Raw genomic sequence first — 24,276 nt, forward strand, 5'->3', positions numbered from 1 at the left:
CCGCTGGGGCCCCCACGGGGTGCTCCCGGCTCTGCCCGCCCCTCGCCCCGCCCTGGGGCATTTCAGCCAATCGCAGTGCCCGTCTGGCCGAGGCCCCGCCCCCGTCCGCCCAGCCAATAGGAGGCGGACCCCGCGCGGAGGTTGCCGCGGTGACGAGCGGCGGGCGCGCCGTGCCCGCGGGAGGGACGGGCGTCCTGCGGGAGCGATGGAGCCGAGCATGGCACGCGTGGATTACCTGCAGGTGGGCACGGCAGCGCCCCGGCAGCGGGATGAAATGGCACGGCCTGCCCGGGGCCGTGGGGCGGGGCCTGCGAGAGGCCCGAGGCGCTTCCCGGCGCTCCGGGCCCCGCTCTGGAGCGTCTCTTCCATCCACAGGTGGGAGTCACGGCGCAGAAGACGATGAGGCTGCTGCCCGCCTCCGGGAAGAAGGCCACGCAGAAGGTACCGACCGCTTGATGCTTCGCTCCTGTCCTGTGCCTCATCCTATCGTTAATCATCTCCAGAGTTTCCGTAGATATAGGACGTCATAGGGAAAGACCACAACCCCATTTTGGCGGTTTGGAAAACCTTTTTTGTGGAAAAAACAAAAACAAAAACAAAAAAAAAAAAAAAAAAAAAAAAAGAAAAAAAAAAAAAAAACCTGAATTTATGATTGGAAAACTTCAGAACCGGGAAGGAATTTTTGTAGTTTACAGCGTTTCTGAAACCACGAAGGAGTTCTTCCATATTTCTCTATTTCACTTAAGCCTAGAGGAAATGGCCTGAAGGGAGATTCAGATTAGATATTAAAAGAAATATTTTACTGTTAGGATGGTCAAACATTGGAATAGGCTGCCTAGGGAGCAGGTGGAGTCACCATCCCTGGAGGTGTTTAAGAGGTGTCTGGATCTGTCACCGGGTGGGTGCCATGGTTTAGGGGTTACAGTAATAATGACAACTTGATGGTTGAACTTGATGATCTTAAAGGTCTTTTCCAACCTTGATGATTCTATGATTTTTTTTTTTTTTTAGTTCGCCTTAATATAAGTTCAAATTAAGGACACCTTGTTAGGGAAACTCAATATAAATAGCTGCATTTTTTTTCTTTCAGTAATAAAGTCTTAGTGTGAAAACATAACTTTCCCCAAATACATCTTCACCTCATGGATTTTTAAAAGTAGAAGCAGGAAAACGATTGCAAATGCCTGTACTTGAACTGCTGTTCAATATCCTATCTATAGCATTTTATATAGATCTTTAAAGTATACTCCCATATGTAATTAAGTACTCTAGAACTTTGAGTCCTTAAATATATGAAAATATCGTTAATATTATAATAGAGGACTATTTACAATAGCATGCAGTGATAGGACAAAGGGGAATGGCTTCAAACTCACAAGAGAATAGGTTTAGATTAAATATAAGGAAAAAATTCTTCCCTCTGAGGGTGGTGAGGCACTGGCACAGGTTACCCAGAGAAGCTGTGGTTGTTCTATCCCTGGAAGAGTTCAAGGTCAGATTGGATGGAACATGAGCAACCTGGGATAGTGGACAGTGTCCCTATCCATGGCAAGGGGTTGGAGCTAGGTGATTTTTAAGGTCCCTTCCAACCCAAACCATTCTGAGATTCTGTGAATACAGGAAGAGCATTATTTAAAACCACTGTTGGGTGTGTAATAAAAAATAACAATGTATTATACTTTTGAAGGTGGTTGTTGGAGATCAGGATGGGGTCGTTACGTGCTTTGGCATAAAAAAGGGGGAAGCTGTGGTAAGTGGAAATGTTCCATTTAAATTTTTGGTTTTGGAATGTTCTTCCCAGTGAACTTTGAAAGTTCATTTTTTATTGATGAGGCAAATAAGATGCCAGTGGAAGGTGTCTAGGTAGAGCTGTGGACTGATGCCTAACTGTGGTGAGGGCATGCTGATCTCATGCCTGATCAAGCACAGGATTATCCACAGTTACAGTCAAAAACTAATGTGGAAAAAAAAGTAATTTCCACACATTTTGCACTTTAGTTAAGTTGGGCTTAAGCCTGGGCACATACACAGTTACTGTAATGGGACAAAACCTGCAGAGATTCATTAAATCGGCTTAGGGATTTGAACAAACTGATTACTTTTTATGTCCAATTCAATAAAAAATTATTTTCTTTCATGGGTTTTCTTCTCCAGGAAGTTCATGGTCAACTCATAAGTATTCTATAGCAATACAAATAAATCAATGTAGACTTCTGGAATAAGAATGTAACATGTGAGAGGGAGGGAGTGTGTGGGTGTTGTTCTTTAAAATAAAAAACAAACCACAAACAAAACAGCTGACAGCAGTGCTGAATTTTTCCCATGGATGAATTAATAACAATGAAGTAATGAAGTCTTAATTTATTGTGTTTTAAAGCTTTTTGTTTGTATTTACTGATAAAATGCTTGATTGCTCTGTGTTTCTGAAGATGAATATGAGATTATTTTTGTCTGTGTACAACCCATTGCATCTTAGTTTTGCCAGAAATTGTAAAGTAAATTTCTTATCCTTTATGTTAAAAGACTACCATAAATATGATATTGTGATGATGAAAATTGCTTTTCTGTTGACAGCCAGTGTTCAAGACACTACCAGGACAAAGGATCTCCAGACTGGAGCTGGGAGGAGCTCTTAATACACCACAAGAGAAAATTTTTGTGGCTATAGGATCCGAAGTCAGAGGTTTCACAAAAAGAGGGAAGCAGTTTCTTTCCTTTGAAACTAACCTTACTGAAAACATCAAAGCTATGTAAGTATGATATTTTGCATTTTTTGACAGCTATAGCAGATTGTTAGTTTATGATTTTATGCAATAATTTTAAGCATATTGTGTAGGTGACACTAAGTGCCAGTCCAGCTTCAGCTTGTGCTGTGATCTGTAGAAGGAATTTGGAATATCATGGAGAAGTCTTGGAAGTGTGGGCGGAATTGGGAGTGGTCTGGACTCACTGCACTCACAGCAGTGCAAAATCTGTTTGAGCAGAGCTGGGATTATATTGATAAAGTGTGTCCTGTCCACATAGCTCTTGGAGCAAAATCTCTTTTGGATTGTGTTGTAAGATGCTGCCATAGACAAATCTTTTTTAAAGATATTCTTAGGACTTTACCTGAAGACAAAGTAGAAATGTCAGAGCTGTAGAAACCACGTGGCTTTAATATTTATAAGGAACTCTAAAAGCTGGAACAGCTTGCAGGGCCCCATAATACCTTGGAGCTGTAAGCATAGTAAGGCATAAAAACATAAAGGACTCTTGCTGCAGCAAGATGCTACAGGAAGTGTTTTCTTCTCCTCAGGTACATTTCAGGAGCAGATCTCTTTCTCTGTGCAAGCTACATCTATAACCATTACTGTGACTGCAAGGACCAGCACTACTTCCTATCAGGAGATAAAATCAATGATGTTCTCTGCCTTCCTGTAGACAAAGTGAACTGCATCACACCGGTGCTTGCGTGTCAGGACAGAGTGCTCAGGGTGTTACAGGTTAAAATGCCTCCTTCTTTATGTTTTATGTATGAATGCTATGGAATTGACTACTTATTAAGGGATATGATTAAATATGATAAGGATCAGTGTACTGTGCCTTACTTGGCAGTGCTGCTGCTGGTGCATTCTCTTTCTACTGTTTTTCTAAAGGAGAATCGTCATAAACTTGTGAAAAATGAGGATTAATGAAACCACTATAAACAGGCTTTGGAATACATAGGTGGAAGTAGATGACAAATTGGTCCCTTCTAACTAAAAGTGCTCACATATACATTTAATTTCCTGAAGTCTTTATCACTTTGGGAATTCTTGCTCTCATAAATTACTGTTGCGACAAGTCTTGAGTGATACTAAGGGGTTTAACATATTAAATTGCCAGCTGAGCTTCTGGATCATTTAAAATTTTAATAACATGGTTCAAGAGTCCTGTGTTTTTTTTTTCTACAGGCTTCACCCTGTTTTTGGCTTATAAATCGTTTTCCCATAGGAGTTTGAATAAGTAAATCTTACCTTTTAGTATGATCCATAATAATTTTGTCATTGTGGGGCTTTGGTTTGGTGTATGGCTGGTGTTTTGGAGGTGCTGTTGTTATTTTGATGGTGAGTTTTTTTTTGGTTTTTTAATAAATTCATTTAAGATTGTTCTCTTTGTCTTCAGGGATCTGATTTGCTGTATGAAGTAGAACTTCCTGGACCACCTACTGTTCTTGCTCTGAGCAATGGAAATGGGGGTAACAAGATTTGAATACACATATAATTAATAATACTATTTTACTGTGTTTTTAAGATTTTGTAGCTTGTCTTTGTTAATTATTCTGTCTTGATTTTTAAGCTGATGTTAAAAATGCAGCAGAAAAGTGACTATGCGAGGTAATTTTTTACGTATAAGTAAACATAGAGACATGACTGGTTTAGACGGTTCTAAATTATATTCACATTCAGTTGAAGACCTCTTACAACACTAGTGAGATCTGAAGGGTCTCATTGTGTAAAAACAAATTGGACTTCGGGGTCCATGTCCAGATTTTGGGTTTGTATTTCCCTTACACATGGATTTCCATAACTGGAATACATGGATGGAGGAGAATATTGAGTAGAGTTAACATAAACTGAGACTGAAAGGTTCAAACTTAAAATAGTTTTGATCATCCTTCTTGCTAATCTGCTCTAACCTCATAGAAATCGCTTTAGGGTGTTAATCTGGTGCTTAATTTAGTTTCAGTTAGATTGTGTGACAAACATCCTGAGCTGGTTTGGAAAAGTAGTTCTTAATTGCTGAAATTTTGGCACAACATTCACTGCTGGGTGTGTGTTGTGAACGGGTTTCTCTGTTTTTCTTCTGTAAAGTCCATTGAATAGCCTTCATACTTCAGCCTAACTTTGCTGAAATCCATAGTAATAGATTGTGACTGCTTTTGAGGCAGAACTCAAGTGCAAGGGTGCAGCCAAACACAGAATAGTGATAGCCCCAAAGACATTATCAGGATGGGTGCAGTTTTCATGGATTTGTTTTTAGGTTTGAAGCCTGACAGTTCCATTGCACGTCACTAATTCAGTGTTTCCTTTTACCATGGGCTTCAGAGTGTAGCTACCCAACATTTTGAAGTCGGTGTGCTTGATTTTATCAATTCTAAATTCAGTTTCTGTGTTCAGGTGATTCTGGGGAAGAAATTGTGTATGGGACTTCTGATGGGAAATTGGGTGTCACTCAGATTACTGGTACCAAGGCAATACCAAGGTGGGAAATTGGAAATGAAAAGAAGAGAGGAGGTATGTGTCTCAATTTCTCACTCTTTAGCTTTCCAGCATACCTGAGGCTTTGTTAAGGGTAGGGTAATCAGGAAATCTTATTCATAGATAACTTTGGAGACATACTGTGATTATGTGATATTAATATGACTAAGGTCTCTTTCATTCTTCTGATTTTCTGACAAATAATTTGAATCAGTTTGTCTTGCTTTGGATTTTGTGTTCATATTATTTCCAGTGTTTTAGCAAACTTTTGTTTTTACACTATTTTTAAAGTGGTGTTTGTAAAACTGTGCTCATTCAAATATGATTCATTGAGATGTTTTTAAATTTTCTATTTCTAAGTGTGTGTATATTTGGCAAATACACCTGCCAAATTTATCAGATGCTCAGTGATTTTAAGATCTCTAAAGAGTCATAATAAAGGGTTTTGTCTGAAGGTGGAAAATGTTTCCACAATAACTGATCAAAACTCTCCCAGTTTTAGCCTTGGTGTGCTGCTTCTGGAACATCTATTAGCCCCTACTGCTTTGTAAAGGACAAGATCAGGAATGGAATGTATAAGTACATTTTTATTTAATTATAAGAGTTATCTTCACATTATTTTCTTAAAATGCTTCCTAGTATGTCCTTAGTTTTTCTGTGAAATATGGAGCCCAAAAAGTTAACCTTGAACCTGAAGCACAGGGGAGGGACTTCAGCCTTGAGGACTCATCTGGAAATCTCATTATTAACACCTTAAAAGCTGGCCAGGACTCTCTTTCTGTGTAACTGAGTGTGGCTTGTGTATTATTGTATCATAAACTAATAAAGATTAAGCAAATGGCTTTGTTTTCTTCTTCATTAGGTATTCTGTGCATTGATAGTTTTGACATTCTGGGAGATGGAGTTAAGGAATTACTTGTTGGACGAGATGATGGAATGATAGAGATTTATAGCTTTGAGAGTGCTGATGATCCTGTCCTTCGACATGATTATGTAAGTCCTCATTCTTCATACTCTGCTGGAAAAAAAAATTAATTTAAAATAAAAATCTGTATTTCAAAACTTACATGATCGTTATTGCTAAAATATGTGGTTTGTTTTTAATTTAAGAGGTTTGTAACATTGACCACATGAACTTGAAATCAGTATGGTAACATGTAAGAACCAGAAAGTGAAGTGGTTGTGATTTGACCAAAAATCAAAATAATGTAGAGACTGTGTGTTAAAGTTTTGGCTTAGTTGACTGCTGGGTGAAACCTAATACAGAGTTGCTCTCTGAATGAAAAACCCAAGAGTGTTGTGTATAGTCTGTGATTTACAGGTTAATAAATGGAAGTTGTCAGGGCTTCACTGAGCATAATTACATTGGCTATCAATTGTTTAAAATAGTAATTGGATCCTGAGGGATCATTTCACTTCACTCAGATTGCTAATTTCTGCTGGAAAAATACTGTCTATCAGTGTTTTGCTTTCAGCTTTTCAATTTGTTTGCTATGTGGAGTAGAATCTTCTAAAAACTTCTAAAATGAGTGCAGTGATATTTCACTCTGCTTGAATGTGTTTATTTGAAGGCTTTATCAGAGAGCATTGCATCAATCCAGGGTGGCTGTGTAGGAAGAGATGGCTATGATGAAATTTTAGCAGCAACATACTCAGGTAAGCTTCATATCATTGACACAATAAATGTTATGTATGGTGAGGTGATAAAATGAAGCAGGTTATGTTAGTGCAGCTCACATCTCTTAAAATTTTGTGTTGAAAAGATCTCTTCTGATTTAATATTTACACTTAAAAAAAAATTCCTACACTTAAACTGTGGGGATTTTATATTTTAAGATATTCATCATGCGTAACACAGTGGTTGACTATATTTTGGTGTAAACTGCTGCCTTAATGTGATGAATTAATAAGTATGTCTGAAGGAATTATTTGTGATTTTTTAATATACATGAAAAATGTTGATATACAAGCAGGTTTTTATTTTATTTTTCTGTCTTTTATGTCATTTAATTCCTTCTTCAGCTTCACAGTCCTTTAAATGGGGTTGATTTTGATTTTAGGAGGAAATAAAGCTCTCCCATGTGAGGCATCTCAGCAGCTCCTCTATAAGTCTTGAGCTATTGACCTGTCTGTGACAGGCCATGATAAAAATGCTGCATATGTCAGCTGCTGGGAGCTAAAATATTGCTAATTTTCTTTCTTTAGTTACCTTCAGTGCTAAAATTTAACCTATTGAAACTTCTTGTAATGAAAATCATGTCATTTGGCAAGATACAATCCTCAGTCATTTACTGAGAAATAATGGTGTTCCAAATACCTCTTTTAAACATTTTTGAGTGATCAAATGACCCTTGCACCTGACCTCATATGAATTGGTTTGTTATGATTGGCAGTACTTAGTACTGTTGCAGTCTAAGTCCTTCATGGCTTCTTTTAATGGGAATGTTGTAAAGATTCATGGATCATAGAAGAAAGGGAAAAAGTGAAAGCTCATGTTCCTCTCTGGGCTTTCAAAGGTGAATTCTGGTAGGATGTGCACTAGACTGATTTTGGCAAGGAACCAGAGCTATAAACACCCATTCATGTCTGCATATCATGCCTGAGGTATCAGAGTATAATCAATTAGTATTTTCTTTTAGAAATAAATGTAATTTAGTAAGCAAAAGTATAACTTTTTTTCAAGCAGCAGCATCCAACTTTTAAGCCCACTGAGCAGCATCCAGTTTGCTATAAACACATTGCACAGCTTTTGTTTTGTTTCAGTACTGCCAGTAATTCAAGGTTTTGTGAGAAAAAAAATCCAACTGCTCAGTTAAAAACTGTTAAAGAAGAATTTATTGCTCAAAGTGCTTAATGAAAAAAAAATGTTTTCCAATTTAAGCATGAAACCCATAAAAATGGTGCTCAGTGTCTAGGATTAACTCTACAAAAAAGGATTAAATTGGGCTCAATTCTCTCTACCCAGTGTGTGGAACAAACATCACTCCATACATACAATAGTTGAGTGTAGAATTTTCTTTTTAGCTTATAAGGAATATAAACTTCATATATTGGTTTAGGCTGGCTGACAGGACTGACTACAGAACCTGTCCATAGAGAAGGTGGATCAGGTGAAGAACTTAAATTAAGTCAAGAAATGCAGAACAAGATTTCATCCTTAAGGTAATTGTGCTAGAAAGAAATTTAAATGTAAGAATGGAAATGTTAGAAGCTGAAATGTCATCTCTCCTTCCTATCTCACTGGATTTTCTTTATCACTAATATATCTAGAAGTAGAATCAGACCTTTTCAAAGTAGAAATGAATAGCAGCCTCATTTCAGTCTTTTTCTATCTTGCCTTCATATAATGATGTCTTAATGCTTTCTGCCTCAGTATCAGCAAGATGAGATTCCTTTCTTCCTTGCTGCTTTAGTTTCTAAATGATGGCAGGAAAGAAATCACCACCATATTATTCAAAATGCATTGTACTCTTGAAGGAAAATTTTGTCCTTTCCTGTGTCTCAAAAACCTCTTTTGGCAAGGAACATGTAAAATCCACGTGTCTGTGTGATAGAGTTTATTTTTTATCTTTGCTAAGTACATCTAAGGGGAGTCACTTCTGGCTGGAAAATTGAGGACAGGAGATAAACATGATTGCCTTGCACATTTAAACTACTTAATTTCTAGAGTAGCTCTATAGTTGCCTTTTTTTTTTTTTTTTTAAGACATTATGAGTGGTTTCCCTTTTCTAGGAATGAATTGGAACAGTTGCAGATAAAAGTACTTCAGGAACGGGAGAAATACCAGCACTCCTCTCACTCCAGCACTGCAGTTTCCTCAGTACCTGCCTTCAGTGTGAATGAGAAGTTCACACTGAACAAGGATGATGCCAGCTACAGCCTCATCTTGGAGGTGCAGACAGCCATAGATAATGTCCTGGTGCAGGTCAGTGGGGCTTTGTTCTTGTTGGATTTCCTGATGCATAAATAAAACACTCAGAGACTTTCTAGTTCAAAAAGCCAAGTTACAGCATCTTAAGGACATGTTTGTTAGGGAGCAAATACAACAACTTCATATTGAGCAGAGCAGCTTTACATTACCAAAATAGACCAAAGTGGCTGCTGTAACAGAAGATTTCTTTGTAACTTTGTGTTTGCTTTTGCATGTACTAATTTAAACATCAATTAAATGAGGTGCACATCCTCACTCACAAGTTTAGTGCCCTCTATAATGGAAAATTAATTTCTGAATGTTATGGGCCACCTGTTAACTTCCAGTGTGGAACAGCATCTGATTTGTGTGCAGCTGGGGAGAAATAGTCCTGCCCATTACAGCAACCTTAATTAATTATTCCTCCTACTATATCAGCTGAAATTAATACCATCATTGGTAGTCAGAAAGAGTAGCAGTACTGAATCACCTTATTTTGGGAAATGCATGAGGAGAAAAATGTGACAAGGAGGAGTTTATGAGGTAATTTTTCTATAACAAATGGGAAAGAAGTATCATAGGATTTTATTTTCACTTCTTAATAAAAATCCTGTTTTTTTTAAACAATGTTACAGAGCAATGCTAAACTACAGCTGATTTGCCACTGTATAATATCAGATGTTTCCATTGCTAAATGAGAAATAATGAAATTGTTTCATCTACCTTTCATGTCTGAAAGACAGTTACAGATTTTATGCTGAGGTTGTGGTAAACCAGCCCCCCAGGAGTTCAGGACTCTGTAAGGGAATAAGAGAAAGATCATCGTGTTACTCCAGGATTAAGTAGTAAGCTGCATGTCTGTTAGGCTTTTGCCTCTGAGATGAAGCAATCTCCTTGCCTCTCTCTCCTTACAAAGCTTGATGACAGTTAGAGGATAAATGCACTTGGAGCTACTCAGGAATGTAAGCTTCTTATTTTTCCTTCCTCCTGTATTCTGCAGAGTGATGTCCCACTAGACTTGCTGGATGTGGATAAAAATTCTGCCGTTGTTAGTTTTAGCAGCTGTGATTCTGAGGTGAGTGAAACCGAGGAAGTGATATCTGTAGAGATGGCGCGATGGAAGCTCCTCATACTGCGTAGTAAAAATAGAACTTGGATGTATATATCTCTGTTTTAAAATACATGCAGTTAAACTACTCATCTGATAATTGTGAAGAGCACAGCTTCATTAGAGATACTGCAGCATTAGGAGTTATAGGCAGGTCCTGACGTAAGGCAAACCTAAAATATGCAAAAATATCTGCTCTCTTCCTTTTTTTTTTTTTTTTTGTTCCTGGAAGATTGTGAGACACAATCAGTATTGCTCTCTTCTCTGGATTTCAAAGACTCAGGTACATTTGCTTCCTAGCAATTTAGGTGAAGAGTGTTACATTTCTTCCATTTCTAAAAAATACCTTTAGAATGTGACAATTCTGCTGTGTGGGGAGTGAAATGTTTGCATGCCTTTTTTTATATGTAATAACTACAGACTTAAATAGTTACAGAATTAAAATTGACACTGAGGGCCGGGAGAAAATCCTGGAACTACCTTAGGATTTATGAAAATATTCTGTAAAATCTTTTCCCTTCTAACAGTCCTTTATTTTAGTTTTAAGAACAGAATTTGCACATCATGTTCTGCCCTAGAGCTCACAGAAATCAGCTTTTTATTTTAGGTTTTGTGCCATTTGTGATGATTAACTTAGAGCTTTTTGAGGTGTATTTTCCTGCTGATCCTGCTTTAGGTTTTGAATGTTGAACTAATTTTGTAGATGAGTGGGCCAGGCTGACATGCATTTTTCAGATGAAAAGTAGGTATCTATGTAATCTTTGTAGAAATATTAAAGACTGTAAGAGGCTTTGGTTGTATTCTCCTTATAGAGGGATTTTTATTTTTATTAACTCTATCATAATTAAAGCTAATTGGAACGTTAAGGGGAACCAAGGATTGCTTTTTTTGCACTTAACTCTTGTAAATAGCTGTACATGCATAGCAAAAAACTTCACTGTAACATAGCTACAGTTACGTTAAAACAGACCAGTAGAAATTTTGTGAATCCACAGACCTATTTTGTATTATTTTCCTATTTAGTTGTTTTTTTTTCCTTTTTTCAGCCAAATAGCAACTTTCTTCTTGCAACTTACAGATGCCAAGCAAATACAACAAGACTTGAACTTAAGGTAAAGTGCTCATAAATATGTTCCATAAAATTTGTGGTTAGTCCTGCTTTGGAATGAAGAATTCTCTACGTGGATCAGTCCAATTTCTACTGCTGTTTTTTTCCCGAGACCTGCTAATCTGGGGGTTGTGTTCCTTTTTATTTGTCTTTAGGATTTCTAAGGGCTTTTAAAAATATGTCAGAGGAAAGCGTGAGATCTTTTTGAGTGTCCCAAAGATGAAAGCAGTGGGGACACCACAGATTGGGAAAATACAGGATTCTGAAGGCAATGTGTGCAACTTAAAGCTGAGGGAAGTGTGGGAAAGAAAGCTCTGGCACTGTATATTCTCTGAAGTGTTTGAAGGAAGTTATATTGGGAACTAACAAGGGAATGTAGGCTCAAATTGTATTTTGGAGAGGAAGCAAATCCTGTCATCCCATGCTTATTACACTTAAAGGCATGTGGGTGTTTTGGAGTTTATTTTTAAGGATCCACAAAATTCACACATTTTATGGCAACCACCACAGGAAATAATGAAGGAAATCGTGATTAGGAAAATCCTCAGCATGCACACAGGCATGAAGTTTTCTCTTTTTTACTACAGCCTCCTAATCTGATACGTGTTTATGTAAAACTCTCAATTTTTGAGGCTTTTAATTTTAACTGATCAGAAAATGAGTTAGAGGGTGTTATTCTATTAATATTTAATTAATCTAATACAGCAGCACTTCACTGGACTATGCTCCATTTAGTTTTAAACTCATCTGCTTTAATTATAGTGGCACTATCAAGTAAATATAGTACTATAAATATTCTTGAAATACTAGAGTCTTTCTTTAACACACTTTGAATATTCACTAAATTTCCAAACAGTGGTAAAATAATATTTTCCCTTTTCTTCTTCTCTGTGGATTCTTTCCTCTCTGCAGGTTCGCTCGATTGAAGGACAGTACGGGACACTTCAGGCGTATGTAACTCCCAGAATCCAACCAAAAACCTGTCAAGTTCATCAATATCAAATTAAGCCACTTTCACTTCACCAGAGAACTCATTCTATTGATCAGGACAGGTATGCGCAAAGAAAAATCAATGCCTTTTTTCACTTGGAAAAAATGACACAAGGCAGCTGAAACATTTGCTCGATAAACTTAAGTATAGAATTTCTAGCCCCTAACATACACTTTTGAGCGTGTAGTTCCATTTCATGGATTTCCTAATAGAAATTATGGATTAAATGGGTTCCTTGCCACTCTTGTTTTGGGGCTATTTTTCATTTTACTGCTCTGAGTAAAGAAGTTCAGCCCCATGTGTTAGTATAGCTGAGGGTGTGGTAGAAAGGAAACTTTCTGTAGGTAACTGTGTCTTTTCAGTTTCATTCTCTGCTCCACCCTTTTCCTCTGTTTTTTTTCTCACAGCTAACTTGGCCCCAAAAGTGAGCCAAGACTTTTTTTACCTTTATCTCTCTGTTACAGGAGTTTTGTATTTTACACAATTTCTGATGGATTTTTGCCTACCTCACTAACTTCTCGTATTGCCTCCAAGGATCTGCTTGTTCAAACCAAAACTGAAAGACTGAAGGGAGATACCAAAGGCTTCAATGTGCAAATGAGCTCCACTATGCCTTGTTCTTGATAAAAATGCTATACCTGGGGTTTACAGCACGGGAGGCTCTTGAGGCTCTTAGTCATATTTGCTCTTGTCAGTTATTTACCTTTGTCCTAAATTTCAGGTTTAACAACTTGCAATGGGACATCAAAAACTTCCAACTTTTTTTTTTTCTAGTTCTGACATGCCTAATGGGAGATAAACTTGAATGTGCATGTAGCTTTGCATTTTGAAGTACAGAAATATAGCTGTAATCTGCAATATGTGTCTGTACTTAGGGAGAGACCTGGTTTTTTACAGTGTGCTGGTTAAAAGGAAACCACCACGTGGAACTATTTTTTTTTTACATGGACAGTGTCCCTCTTTCTTAACTATTAACTGTCCTTTTTCTCTTTTAATTTCACAATGTCACAGGCCCATGAATACACTGATGCTCAAAGGCCAGTTCAGTTTTGCTGAAATTCACTCCTGGGTTGTGTTTTGCTTGCCTGAGGTGCCTGAAAAGACTCCTGCTGGAGAGTGCATCACCTTTTATTTTCAGAACACTTTCCTGGGAACACAGCTTGAAAGTACCTACAGGTAAAATACAATTACTAAACCTAATGCATGCATGTGTGTTCAAGTTCATTAATTTAAAATTTTTCTTCTTCAATAGAAAAGGTGAGGGATACTTTAAATCCGACAACATCTCTACAATATCCATCCTCAAAGATGTGCTTTCCAAAGAGGCTACTAAAAGGAAGATTAATCTCAACATATCATATGGTAAAAATTCTTCTGTATTTTGTTGTCTTTCCATTCATTTGTTTTTTCCCATAAATGGATTATGTAATACTCATTTGCTTGTTGGGGTTCTTTTTTACTCACTGCTAGATGTAAATGAAGAATCTGTGAGGCACACATTAAAGCTTATCCACCCTAAATTAGAGTATCAGCAGCTGCTGGCCAAGAAGGTTCACTTAATAGATGCTTTGAGAGTAAGTATCTGAACTCTTGGGGTTTGATTTTTATGAAGGGGCTATGCTGTCAGACACCAAACCATGGCTCAAGTCAGGTGTGTGTCATGTGGGGATCTGTTGTTCCCTTTCTGTTCCCTTAGATTAAATTATGTATTTTAAGTGTCTAGGAGACAATTTTCTTTAAGGAAAATTCTCCTTTTTGCTATATAACTAGTGGTTAACATGTAGGATTACTGAACATGCTTAAATTGAATGGTAGAAGGGCAGCCAGGTTTATCATCTAATGTTCTCTCCTAGCCTACTGTTACTTTCCAGCTCCTTCTGTCCCTCTTCCCACTAATATTTATAGGTTTTTAGGTCATCCACGCCAAATGCAACTTTGCTTTGGAACTTCATCCCAGTGTTTCATAATTTCTAAATCATCTGCTTTTGAATCTTCTGCTTAATACCTTCCTCAATAGGTTTTAGGAGGTACCAGTTAGGCAGCTTATCTCAGTTTTTGGACTTTTTTTCCAACAACCAGGATTTTCCTGTGAAAACTCACCATCATTGAGTTGGTATTTATTATTTAAAGGGAGGGGAGGTGAAAATGTTGAACCAGTTCTCTTTTGTCCTTTTGGGGGAATCAAATACTTGTCAGAGCTCTTTAGACAGTAGAAAAGCTGGCTACCAATGAGAACAGTGTGAATCTTTATTATCACTAAAAGGGTTTTACTTGGGCTTGGTTTGGCAAACCAGGGATGTAAACAATAATAGAGAATTTATTCTTATGCATATTGTGTTTCTGCAATAATAATGGTGTTGTACATCTTGCTTGCTAGACAGCAAATCTTTGACAAATTTTTTGGATGATAACTTTATTGACAGGCAGTAAAATAATCTAATGATTGATGAAAGCTGTTATCCCAGCAGACTCACAGTGCATAACTAATTACTACTAGTAACTACTATTACTAATTACCTCTGGTCTAGAACAGAAGTGCCTTCCTCTGGAGGATAAAAAGATCTATACTATTAACCATCCCAAACTGGTCTGATAGACTGAGGCTTTTTAGAAGAGGCATTCAAAACTTTTTGCTGTCACAAATTGAGTGATACTTTCAGAGTTTACTTTTACCTTCAGACTTCTCTGAGTGCTACACTTTTTTAGGAATCCACTTATTCTAAAAATGAAGGTATGGTCAAGTCTTGAGTCTGCATGGTGCGATCCTGTTCTGGCTCAGAGCTGGAAGCTGAAATACGGAGGATTTTGAGAATACAGTCTATGAAGTGACATCTGGTGTTTCATTAGAAGACTAGAAAATGAGGCACTCTGAAAATAACACTTGCTAGTTTGGAAGGGAATTGACTTCCTTTTGAATTATTTCCTTCTGACATACCTAAGCTTCATTTCTTCTTACTTACCTCCTCTTATGATACTTACCTGCTGTTAGCCCTTACCATTTTAAACTGTCTTTGAGGAATTACAAGTTCACGAAGGCAACATGGACTTCCTGCTCCCAAAATACCGCAGCATTTTGGAAGAGGCAGATCAGCTGCTCGAGGAATACAAGAGACAACCTGCACATCTCGAGAGACTTTATGGTTTGTTGACAATTCAGCTTTATTTAAATGGGGCTTAATGTCCAGAGACATGGCTGAAATAGACAGCTGCTTATATTTAGATGATTCTTGTCTTTATGGATATGATTAAAGATTGTGTTCAAATTCTGGATGGCATTTAAGAATGTATAAAAGTTAAGTGGCTTGGATTTGTTTACAATTAAACTGTTGTTTAAAATGTGAAGTTTAAAAACTCTTCTAACAACTGGAATATTTGGTACATAATCATGAATTAAAAGTAGAGATATCTCCTACTGAAAATAAATAGTAATTCCTGGAATTCTACTTTTACAGGTATGATCACAGATCTCTTCATAGATAAATTTAAATTTAAAGGCACCAATGTGAAAACCAAAGTTCCTCTCCTTCTGGAAATTCTGGATGGCTGTGATCAAGATGGATTGATCGCTTTTTTTGATGCTGCCTGACAAGGAACAAGCAGAGTAATTTATCTGGTTTTAACCAAGGCATTTCAGTATCAAGTCAAAAACACTTTTAATCTTTTGTTGTACTGTCAGCTCTTAGGTTTTATTAATATTTATCATATTGTTTACAGTAGTAAACTTCATATAAACTGTTGTGTATGTTAACTGTGTGCAGAGGTTTTATGTACAGTGTTAATAGCTCAAGAACGATCAGATGTAAATACCAAATATCCTTTTTTGCAAAAATGTTTTCACTACCGTTTAAGACAACATGGAGTAGCCTGTCCCACAGCTGCAGGAATGGATGAAGAAACTTTTCCAGAGACTTGGATGGATTTGGAAGAAATCTGTGTGTTTAAGCTGTACCTAAATTAGTTTTTCCTGTTGTGTTGAGAAGGTGGTGTGAGAATCTCACCAGACTTGATGTAGCTGGTGTGTGCAGAGGGGGGAGAGCTCTGAATTTTAGACCGATGACAGCTCCATTTAAAGCCACATTTGTTTAGTAATGGATGGCATTAAACTTTCTCAGTGCTTCTCCAGCCTCCCTGTGCTTCATTTCAAAACTCCACCTACTTTCTCACTTGGTTTTATTTAAAATTAGAAGAGATGAAGCAGCCAGTAGAGACAGAGATCTGTTTGCAAGTAAAAAGGATCAACGCCATTGAAGTGACATAGAATCATCAAGTGTGGAAGAGACCTTTGAGATCATCAAGTCCAACCATCAACTTGTCATTATCACTGTACCCTGTAAACCACATCCCCCAGCACCATATCCAGACACCTCTTAAACACCTCCAGGGACAGCGACTCACCCAACAGTGGTAATTTTTTCCTAATGGTCTCATCTGAGGGTGGGGAGGCCCTGGCACAGGTTGCCTGGAGAAGCTGTGGACGCCCCATCCCTGGAAGTGTTCAAGGCCAGGTTAGATGGGGCTTTGAGCAGCCTGGTCTAAAATGAAAGGTGTCCCTGCCCAGAACAGGATCGTTGGAACACGAGAACCTTTGTGGTCTGCCATTCTTTGATAATGGAAATATTATTATGGTCTCATCCCGAGGCCATTTCCTCTTGTCCCCTCACTGCAGGCACTACCCCCTCCTTTCAGGGAGCTGGAGAAAGTGATGAGCTCTCCCCTTAGCCTCCAGCCTCCTTTTCTCCCGACTAAATCCCCCCCTCCCCCATCTCCCGGGACATGTTCACGAGCCCTGCTGGGCAAGCTCCAGCTCGTTTCCCACACACGTTTCCCAGCGGGAACGCCCGAGGCTCTTTTCTCCCTCCCTTGGGCGGGCGCGGGGCCTGGTGTCCCCGGCAGCCGCGTTCCCACCCCGTGGGCTCCCCGCCCTCTGTGTCCGGCCGTGTCTGTTTGTCCGTCCCTCTGTCCGCCCCATCCGGCGCGGCCGTGACGCCGCGCGCGCCCATTGGGCGGTTCAAGAGTCGCGGGCTACTTGAACGGCGCGGGCGGCTCCAGGCGCGCCTGTCCCCGGCCCCGCCGCTCCAGCCCCGTCGTCGCCCCGCCGTCCCCTCCGCCGTGCTCCCCCCGCTCCTGCTGCGGCCATGCTGGCGGAGCAGGACAACCAGGAGAACGTGCCCCCGCCGGCGGCCGGCAAAGCCGCGGCGCCGCCGCCCGCCGCCGGCACCCGCGTGGCGCTGGGGCTGCTGCGGGGAGCGCAGCAGCGCGCCGGGATCCCGCTGCAGGTGAGGGGGAGCGGCGGGTGCAAGGGGATGTGGAATGGGCAGCGCCGCTTCGGCACTGCGGGAGCTGTCAGGGGCCCGGCGCTGACGGCCGCTCTCCCCACAGGCGGCGCGGGGCGGCTGCGAGGGCCGTGGAGCGACGGCGGGGCTGCAGCAGCATCAACATCAGCCCTTCTCCATCCATGTGGACGAGCCCGATGGGGAGCGGGAGCCGCGGCGGCAGCGGGGCGTCCTGGCGGGGCAGAAGGAGGAGGCGGCGCTGGGGCTGCGTGCGGCCGTGTGTGCCCTGGGAGAGCGGCGGCCCCTGGCTCCCCTGGGCAACGCCATGGAGCTGAGCTTTGGTACGTGACACCCCGGCCCTGGTGCGCCATGCAGGCCGCGTCCCACCTGCTCCCCCCTCAGGGCCCTGCCCCCGGGAAGCGCGGAGCAGCTCACCCAGGGAATGGTTTCCAGAGCCAGCTGGAGGGCTTTGGCTTGGGACGCGGGCTGGTTTGGTTCCTTTGAACCTGCTACCAGGATTGCTCAGCTCTTCCCGGCAGCTGAGCCTCTGCGTTCTCATCCCCTGCTATTTTAGGCCGTTTTGTACTGTATTACTTTAGCTATCAGTACCTCATGAGAGAAGCCAGATTACAGACAAAATCAACCCATAAAGCCTTGCCCTTTGCTACCATTACAGAGTTAGAAGGGGATTTTACCCAGGCAGATCCCAAGATGTAAGAGGTTTTTCTGCCAGTTAGTGATGCAAGTGTTTTGAGTTCTTACCAGTATGTGAAAAATGGCAACTGCCAGATCCATCTTCTGTAGCACATGTATGAATATCTGGGGGCTGACTTCCCTGTGATCCACTTCTGCAGGCTACGAAAAGCTCTGGCACCCCTGCCTTGTTTTACACCACAGTCTAAGCCTGCAGGATCTGCATCTATGTTACAAGGTAACAGAGGGTGCACTACATAATTGCAAGAGAGTTTTACATCTCTTCATTCTTAGCAGGAAGAAGAGAAAGGGGAAGGGGAAACTTCCCTGTTGCTGTAACATTTCACTTATGTAGAGCCTTCCCAAATCCCAGTCCAGCCGAATGAGCCTGCACAAGGTTCCCTGTGCTGTGAGGAAATGATGTGATGGTGCCCATTTTAACATGGCTGTTATCCTCTGCTTAGATTCTCCAAGTATTATGGATATTTCAATAACCTCAGAAACAGAAGAGAAAGCACCAAATGTTAATAACGTGCCAGACTATATCAGTGAAATCCATACGTACCTGAGGGAAATGGAGGTGAGCTGCTGTCCCTTTTCTTATTTGCATACAGACCACGGGGGAAGAGTTTGGGGTGGAGAAATATATCTGAACATGAGTTACCAAGACAGTGACTAAATTAGAGCTTGCTAGAAAGGGAGAAATAAGAGCACGGGACTGGTTTATTGTGATAAAGTTTATTGTGCCATGCACAAGCTGGAAAGCAAGATTACATAAATAGAACTTACTGATTCTAAACTCACTAGTGTTTACTTCTGATTTGTTAAACTGTGATAAGCAGAGTTTAAACAGTTGCTTCCCCAGCAGCACGTGCTCCAGCCTCAACTTTATCTGTCATCTAAACCTACAGGTGAAGTGCAAGCCCAAAATAGGTTACATGAAGAAGCAACCTGATATCACAAACAACATGCGGGCTATTCTTGTGGACTGGCTGGTGGAAGTTGGAGAAGAATACAAATTACAGAACGAAACCCTGCACTTAGCTGTAAATTACATTGATAGGTTTCTTTCTTCCATGTCTGTTTTGAGAGGAAAACTTCAGCTTGTGGGTACTGCAGCTATGCTGCTCGCATCGTAAGTGAAATTGCTTCATTTCAAGTTCCACCTGCTGGTTTCATACAGATGAAAATCTTATGGCTGTTCTGTTGCCTAGAGCAGGACTGACCTGGGAGGGCTTCATACTAGGATAAAAATCAGGAGTTATCCACCTAAAAGCGTATCTTTGAAGTTATCTTTGAAGTTTGCCCCTAAAGTGAGGATCCGTTATTTCCAACTGCAGCAGCCGACATCTACAACAGTATTTGAGGGAATATACATAAGGCATGCTAAAAGCAAGTTGTGCTTGCCCCAGTTACTAATTTAGTGGGTTATTCTGGAGTTTCAAAGACTCCAAGTACTAAATTCCTTAGTCCTAAATTATCATGCTGTTCTAGCTCTCTAATTTCAAATCCTGGTGATTCAAGAGCTACTGAACCAACTGCAGCAAACTTGCTTGGCACCAGTGCCCAGCTCCTTGCCAAGTCAGAATATAAAGTAGCATTTCATTAAATGCTGGTGGTTTTCTAGGACTCAGTTATTTAGTCATAAACGTTTCTCCTGGCAGAAAGTTTGAAGAGATCTACCCTCCTGAAGTAGCCGAGTTTGTCTACATCACAGATGACACCTACACCAAGAAGCAGGTCCTAAGGATGGAGCACTTAATTCTGAAGGTTTTATCATTTGACTTGGCGGCTCCAACAATCAACCAGTTCCTCACCCAGTACTTCCTACACCAGCAGACAGATGCTAAAGTGGAGAGCCTGTCAATGGTAAGTAGGAATTCCTAGCTCAGCCCATGTAATTAGAGAGTTTTATTGCAGATACTTATTACACATATATATGTATAACATATATACACCTTATGAATTGTGCTCCTCCAGAAGTGGTACCCCACTGCTTGAAACTAACACTCTTATTACCACTTTCTGTCTGGGATACTCCATTCTTATCAGAGGCTAGCACTTGGCCTGGCTCAAGTATGCACACTTACTCAGAGCAGGCAGAGATTAATGAACTTGAAATTGAGGCTTGTTGCACTGCTAGATAGATGTCTCCCTCTCTCTTATCTACAGTTGCCACACCTACCCCCACACACTTTGGCAAAAAAAGACTTTTAGTTTGGTTTTGTCCTCAACCAGCAGAAAGCTCTAAATCCAGAGGCTAGTTTCTAGAGCAGAGCACAGATAACATTTCAGCTGAAGTTATAGTAAATCCTAGCTGTATGGTAGGTACCAGAGGTCCTAAACACAAGCCTTTGTCTCACTGTGCAAAGGTCAGACCCAACTACAGGCTTCCGACTAGTTCTTATATGTTTGCAAATGTAAAATGTGCTGGGAAAGCATGTGGGAATGCTGTTTGACAGTAGCTAGCAGGAAGTGCTTAAAGAGAAAGTAAGTGGAAACTGAAAAAAGGTGTCCTTCTAACTGATGGCAGGATTGGAAGCTCAAGTTAGGGTTCTAAAGCATCTGTTAACATTTGGAAGCAGATGATTATCTTTTTCATTTCCCTTGCAGTACCTGGGAGAGCTGAGTCTAATTGATGCTGATCCTTACCTGAAATACTTGCCATCAGTTATTGCTGCTGCAGCATTTCATCTGGCAGATTACACACTCACTGGACAAACCTGGGTACGTAGCACTCCAACATGAGCCTTCACAGGCCTCTGTGTGTGTTCAGTGTATTTCTACACAGTTCTGAGTGCTGGGCCTGGGCTGCAGGAATTGCAGCCCTTCTGTGCTCCTAGGCTGTTAATTAGGGATTGCTCCCTGTGTCATTTGAAAAATGGGATGGCGGGGGTGAGGTAAATATGGTTAAAAAGGAAGCTAAAAACTACACCACTGGTGATCAGCATAAGTGAACTGCAACATTCAAATGTCCCTCTTCCTTTTTTTTCCTCTCAGCCTGAATCCCTGTGCAAAGTAACTGGCTACACTCTTGAAGACATCAAGCCTTGCCTCATAGACCTACACAACACCTACCTCAAAGCAGCCCAGCACACACAACAGTCCATAAGGGAAAAGTACAAGAGTACCAAGTGAGTATCTGTGGAGGTGTTAAGGTGTGAGTTGTCCAAGCATGTAAATGTCTGGCAGGGTGCGGGTGTAGGATGTATCTTTTGAGTTTTCAGGCAGATTCAACTAACCAAATTCACCTCTTAGGTGAGAGGGTGACAACACTCCCTGAGGTTTTTACATGGTGTTCTGTTCCTGCCTGAACTGTCAGGTAGAAACTGGAGGAATTATCTAGGCATTTCTACAGTTGGTGATACCTAATGCTCCTAAAAATCTGTGTGGGGCATGACAGCCAACAAGCCCCAGAATGGTTCCTGCCTGGTAGGAAATGTGCTTTGCTCTTTGTGGCAAAGAACACTTGAGTAACATGACATCCTGCCTCTTTTGTTCCCTCTCTAGGTACCATGGAGTATCGCTCATTGACCCACCAGACACACTAAACTTATTGTAATAATCAAGAGACTGATCTTTTTAAGAGATATATATTACCAGGAAATTATGTACAGTTTTAAACATGGTTCAGGATTCTAGATATGATCACTCAGAATATGAATGCAGGCTTTTACTTCAATTGTAAAGTTTAGTTTCATGTGGTTTTAATGTAAATCTTTTGTACATGCAATCTTGTTAAGAGTTTTAGCTGTGTTTTTACCAAAATGTTCTTTTCAGGCACAGAATTAACCATGCAGGCCACGTGAAGTCTGAGAATGCTTATCTAATTATAGACTAAATAATAGCAGTGCATTATTATAGTAGGGCTTTTTCTCCTTCTGGGTAAGAAAAATTTGGTCGCCACAGAGTATTGGCAGCATTTTATACTGTCTAGTTTAAACTGAGACTTAGATCAAAAGCATTGCCTTAATGGCTACAAAACTGGAAAAACTATGGCCATGAGGAGAACTCCTTGCTGGAATCGACTCATGAGGCTCTTTAGGACGTGCCCCAGTTGCTGTATAATGCAGTGCCAGATCTTCATCAGGGGAAAGGCTGAAAGCTCTGCTGCAGGGACTGCACAGTTAAAACCCCCTGCACCAGTTCATACCTCGCGCTTCCACTATGCAGAAAATGGTCTTGCTGTCAGTATTTTCTAGTCCAAGTGTAAAATTGATACTAATCTAAACCCATGGAGTTCCCACTGATGTGTTGGCTGTCCCAAAAGTCCATTGATGCCTACTGAGAAAATTAGTCCCCAGTCTACTTGCCTTGTACCTCTTGAGGGGTGGTGGAGGGATTCAAGTGCAGTGGGTGAACTGCTGCTCTGTGGCCTCAAGAGCAGGGAGTGTCATCTGACATGGATGGGCTGCATGCAGAGCAGCAGGAATTCCGTACACCCCTCACGCTTGGGAGGAGCTCCTCTCTGGCACACAGCAAAAATGTGCCACGTTTTTCCTTAGCTCTGGAACTGTTACATAAGCAAACTGGCATTCAATCAGCATTAGAGCAAGTGGATGTTTACCCTCAGCCTGTGTAAATGGAGTGATGCTGCCCTGTACCGCTGCTGTTTGCATGTAAAGTAGCGAGTGCACAGAAGTGGGCTGAATTGAGCCATTTTCAGGTTGGCTAATAAACAGCTTTTGTATCTGATGTTAGTGGTCTTGCCAATAGCTTAAAATCACTGAGGGGTAGTGCTGTCATCTTAAACTGGCATTCTAAAGACTTTTGGTATGGGCTGCCCTGTGAAAACTCTGCCTCTTCAACTTGAAGTTGAGTCGGCGCTGTCTCTGATTATCTGGGCACCCAGCAGTATAAACTCCTCCTCACAGCTGTTAGGGTGTGGGCTGTTTGAAATAATTTTTTTAAAATAGTCATCTCCATCAGGCTGAGCCCAGCAGTTAATGAGAAAGAACTCTGTCTTACCTCAGCAACTACAAAGTTACTACTCTGCCCCCACCCTTGTGCTCCTGCCTGAGCCTTCCCTGAACCACCTCAACTACAAAACCAATGGAGTAGAGTGGTGGTCAAAATTCTGGTCAAAGTAAGCAGCAGGAGTGGCCTTTTTGGCCAATCTGATCTTAGGATGCACTTGGACTTTTATGTGTGTTCTAATGGTTAATGAAGAACTGCTTTTCATTGGCCATCAGCCTTTATTCAGATTAATTTCAGTGGGCTGCTACAGAAATGCTAAAATTAATTTGGGACAGCCTGTCCAGCATATCATGTCTGGTGCTTGGGGTTGGAAACACTTTAACCTTGCAGGAGAGAGAGTTTATATAGGGAGGAATGTTTTTCACTGTTTGTGACCTTGGAAGGGTAACTGGCAATGCTGACTGTAGCAATTATTTGAAGGTAACAGGCTCTCTTCCTGGGAAACTGCGTTCTGCCTTCCCCTTCCTTTCTGTGGTGTATTCCAAGACCACTGAGAAATATCAACATTGGAGGGGTAATTTAAAGGAAGCTTATGAAGTATTTTCTCCAGAAAAGGAGCAAGTAGCAGTACTTCAGGTGAAAAGACTTCAGTGGGTTTTAGTATTAATTTAGTGCTTAATCAAAAGAGCTGTGCTCAAGTTCTAATGGAATTTGGTCCCTTACTGTTCCCATAGCAGAGAAAAATTCTTCCATGCTCCCTGAGCTTTACCTTCACCATTATCAACATGACTTCCTCTGCAGCCTAACAAAAAAATCTCCAGTCAGGGGCTGGCATCTCTGCCCAGCACGATAATGTTCCTCCTTCCTCAGGGCAGCTCTTGCTTTTGCTATTAAATGCTGTCTTTTTCCACCTTCTCATTTTCCAAAGTCAGTATGGGAAAATTCCAGCTTTTGCTTCTAAGCCTTTAACAAAATATCCCAGGTTGTACTGTACTACTGTTAGGCCTATCCAGGTTAACTTCTAATCCGTTCCAACTAAAGGCTCTAAGGAATATAG

The 24,276-nt window shown here is 40.7% G+C and overlaps 2 protein-coding genes across 2 annotated transcripts; both read left to right on the forward strand.

Annotated features, from left to right (window-relative positions):
- The first annotated feature begins 141 nt into the window (after window positions 1-141).
- On the forward strand, window positions 142-16,454 carry BBS7 (Bardet-Biedl syndrome 7). The gene is made up of 19 exons (XM_053941517.1): window positions 142-241; window positions 376-441; window positions 1,688-1,750; window positions 2,575-2,750; window positions 3,296-3,482; window positions 4,144-4,216; window positions 5,139-5,255; window positions 6,082-6,212; window positions 6,791-6,875; window positions 8,279-8,381; window positions 8,952-9,144; window positions 10,130-10,204; window positions 11,284-11,349; window positions 12,258-12,397; window positions 13,348-13,512; window positions 13,589-13,698; window positions 13,807-13,910; window positions 15,353-15,476; window positions 15,789-16,454. The coding sequence occupies exons 1-19, from the start codon at window positions 206-208 to the stop codon at window positions 15,920-15,922; spliced, it is 2,148 nt and encodes a 715-aa protein (XP_053797492.1). The 5' UTR covers window positions 142-205; the 3' UTR covers window positions 15,923-16,454.
- A 1,017-nt stretch (window positions 16,455-17,471) lies between these two features.
- On the forward strand, window positions 17,472-22,997 carry CCNA2 (cyclin A2). Its single transcript, XM_053940478.1, has 8 exons — window positions 17,472-17,612; window positions 17,716-17,950; window positions 18,767-18,882; window positions 19,214-19,437; window positions 19,967-20,171; window positions 20,916-21,029; window positions 21,303-21,436; window positions 21,813-22,997. Exons 1-8 carry the CDS (start codon window positions 17,472-17,474, stop codon window positions 21,862-21,864), a joined length of 1,221 nt encoding a protein of 406 aa, XP_053796453.1. The 3' UTR covers window positions 21,865-22,997.
- Window positions 22,998-24,276: the final 1,279 nt, after the last annotated feature.

This window comes from Vidua chalybeata, chromosome 4 (assembly GCF_026979565.1).
Source record: "Vidua chalybeata isolate OUT-0048 chromosome 4, bVidCha1 merged haplotype, whole genome shotgun sequence".
NCBI classification, from domain to species: Eukaryota; Metazoa; Chordata; class Aves; order Passeriformes; family Viduidae; genus Vidua; species Vidua chalybeata.

Coding starts and splice junctions, on each gene's coding strand:
- BBS7 (XM_053941517.1), top strand. CDS start 206: ATGGAGCCGAGCATGGCACGCGTGGATTACCTGCAG. Junction 10,205..11,283: donor TTAGCAGCTGTGATTCTGAG/GTGAGTGAAACC, acceptor TCCTTTTTTCAG/CCAAATAGCAACTTTCTTCT. Junction 13,513..13,588: donor CAGCTTGAAAGTACCTACAG/GTAAAATACAAT, acceptor CTTCTTCAATAG/AAAAGGTGAGGGATACTTTA.
- CCNA2 (XM_053940478.1), top strand. CDS start 17,472: ATGCTGGCGGAGCAGGACAACCAGGAGAACGTGCCCCCGCCGGCGGCC. Junction 17,951..18,766: donor CGCCATGGAGCTGAGCTTTG/GTACGTGACACC, acceptor TCCTCTGCTTAG/ATTCTCCAAGTATTATGGAT. Junction 18,883..19,213: donor CGTACCTGAGGGAAATGGAG/GTGAGCTGCTGT, acceptor CTAAACCTACAG/GTGAAGTGCAAGCCCAAAAT.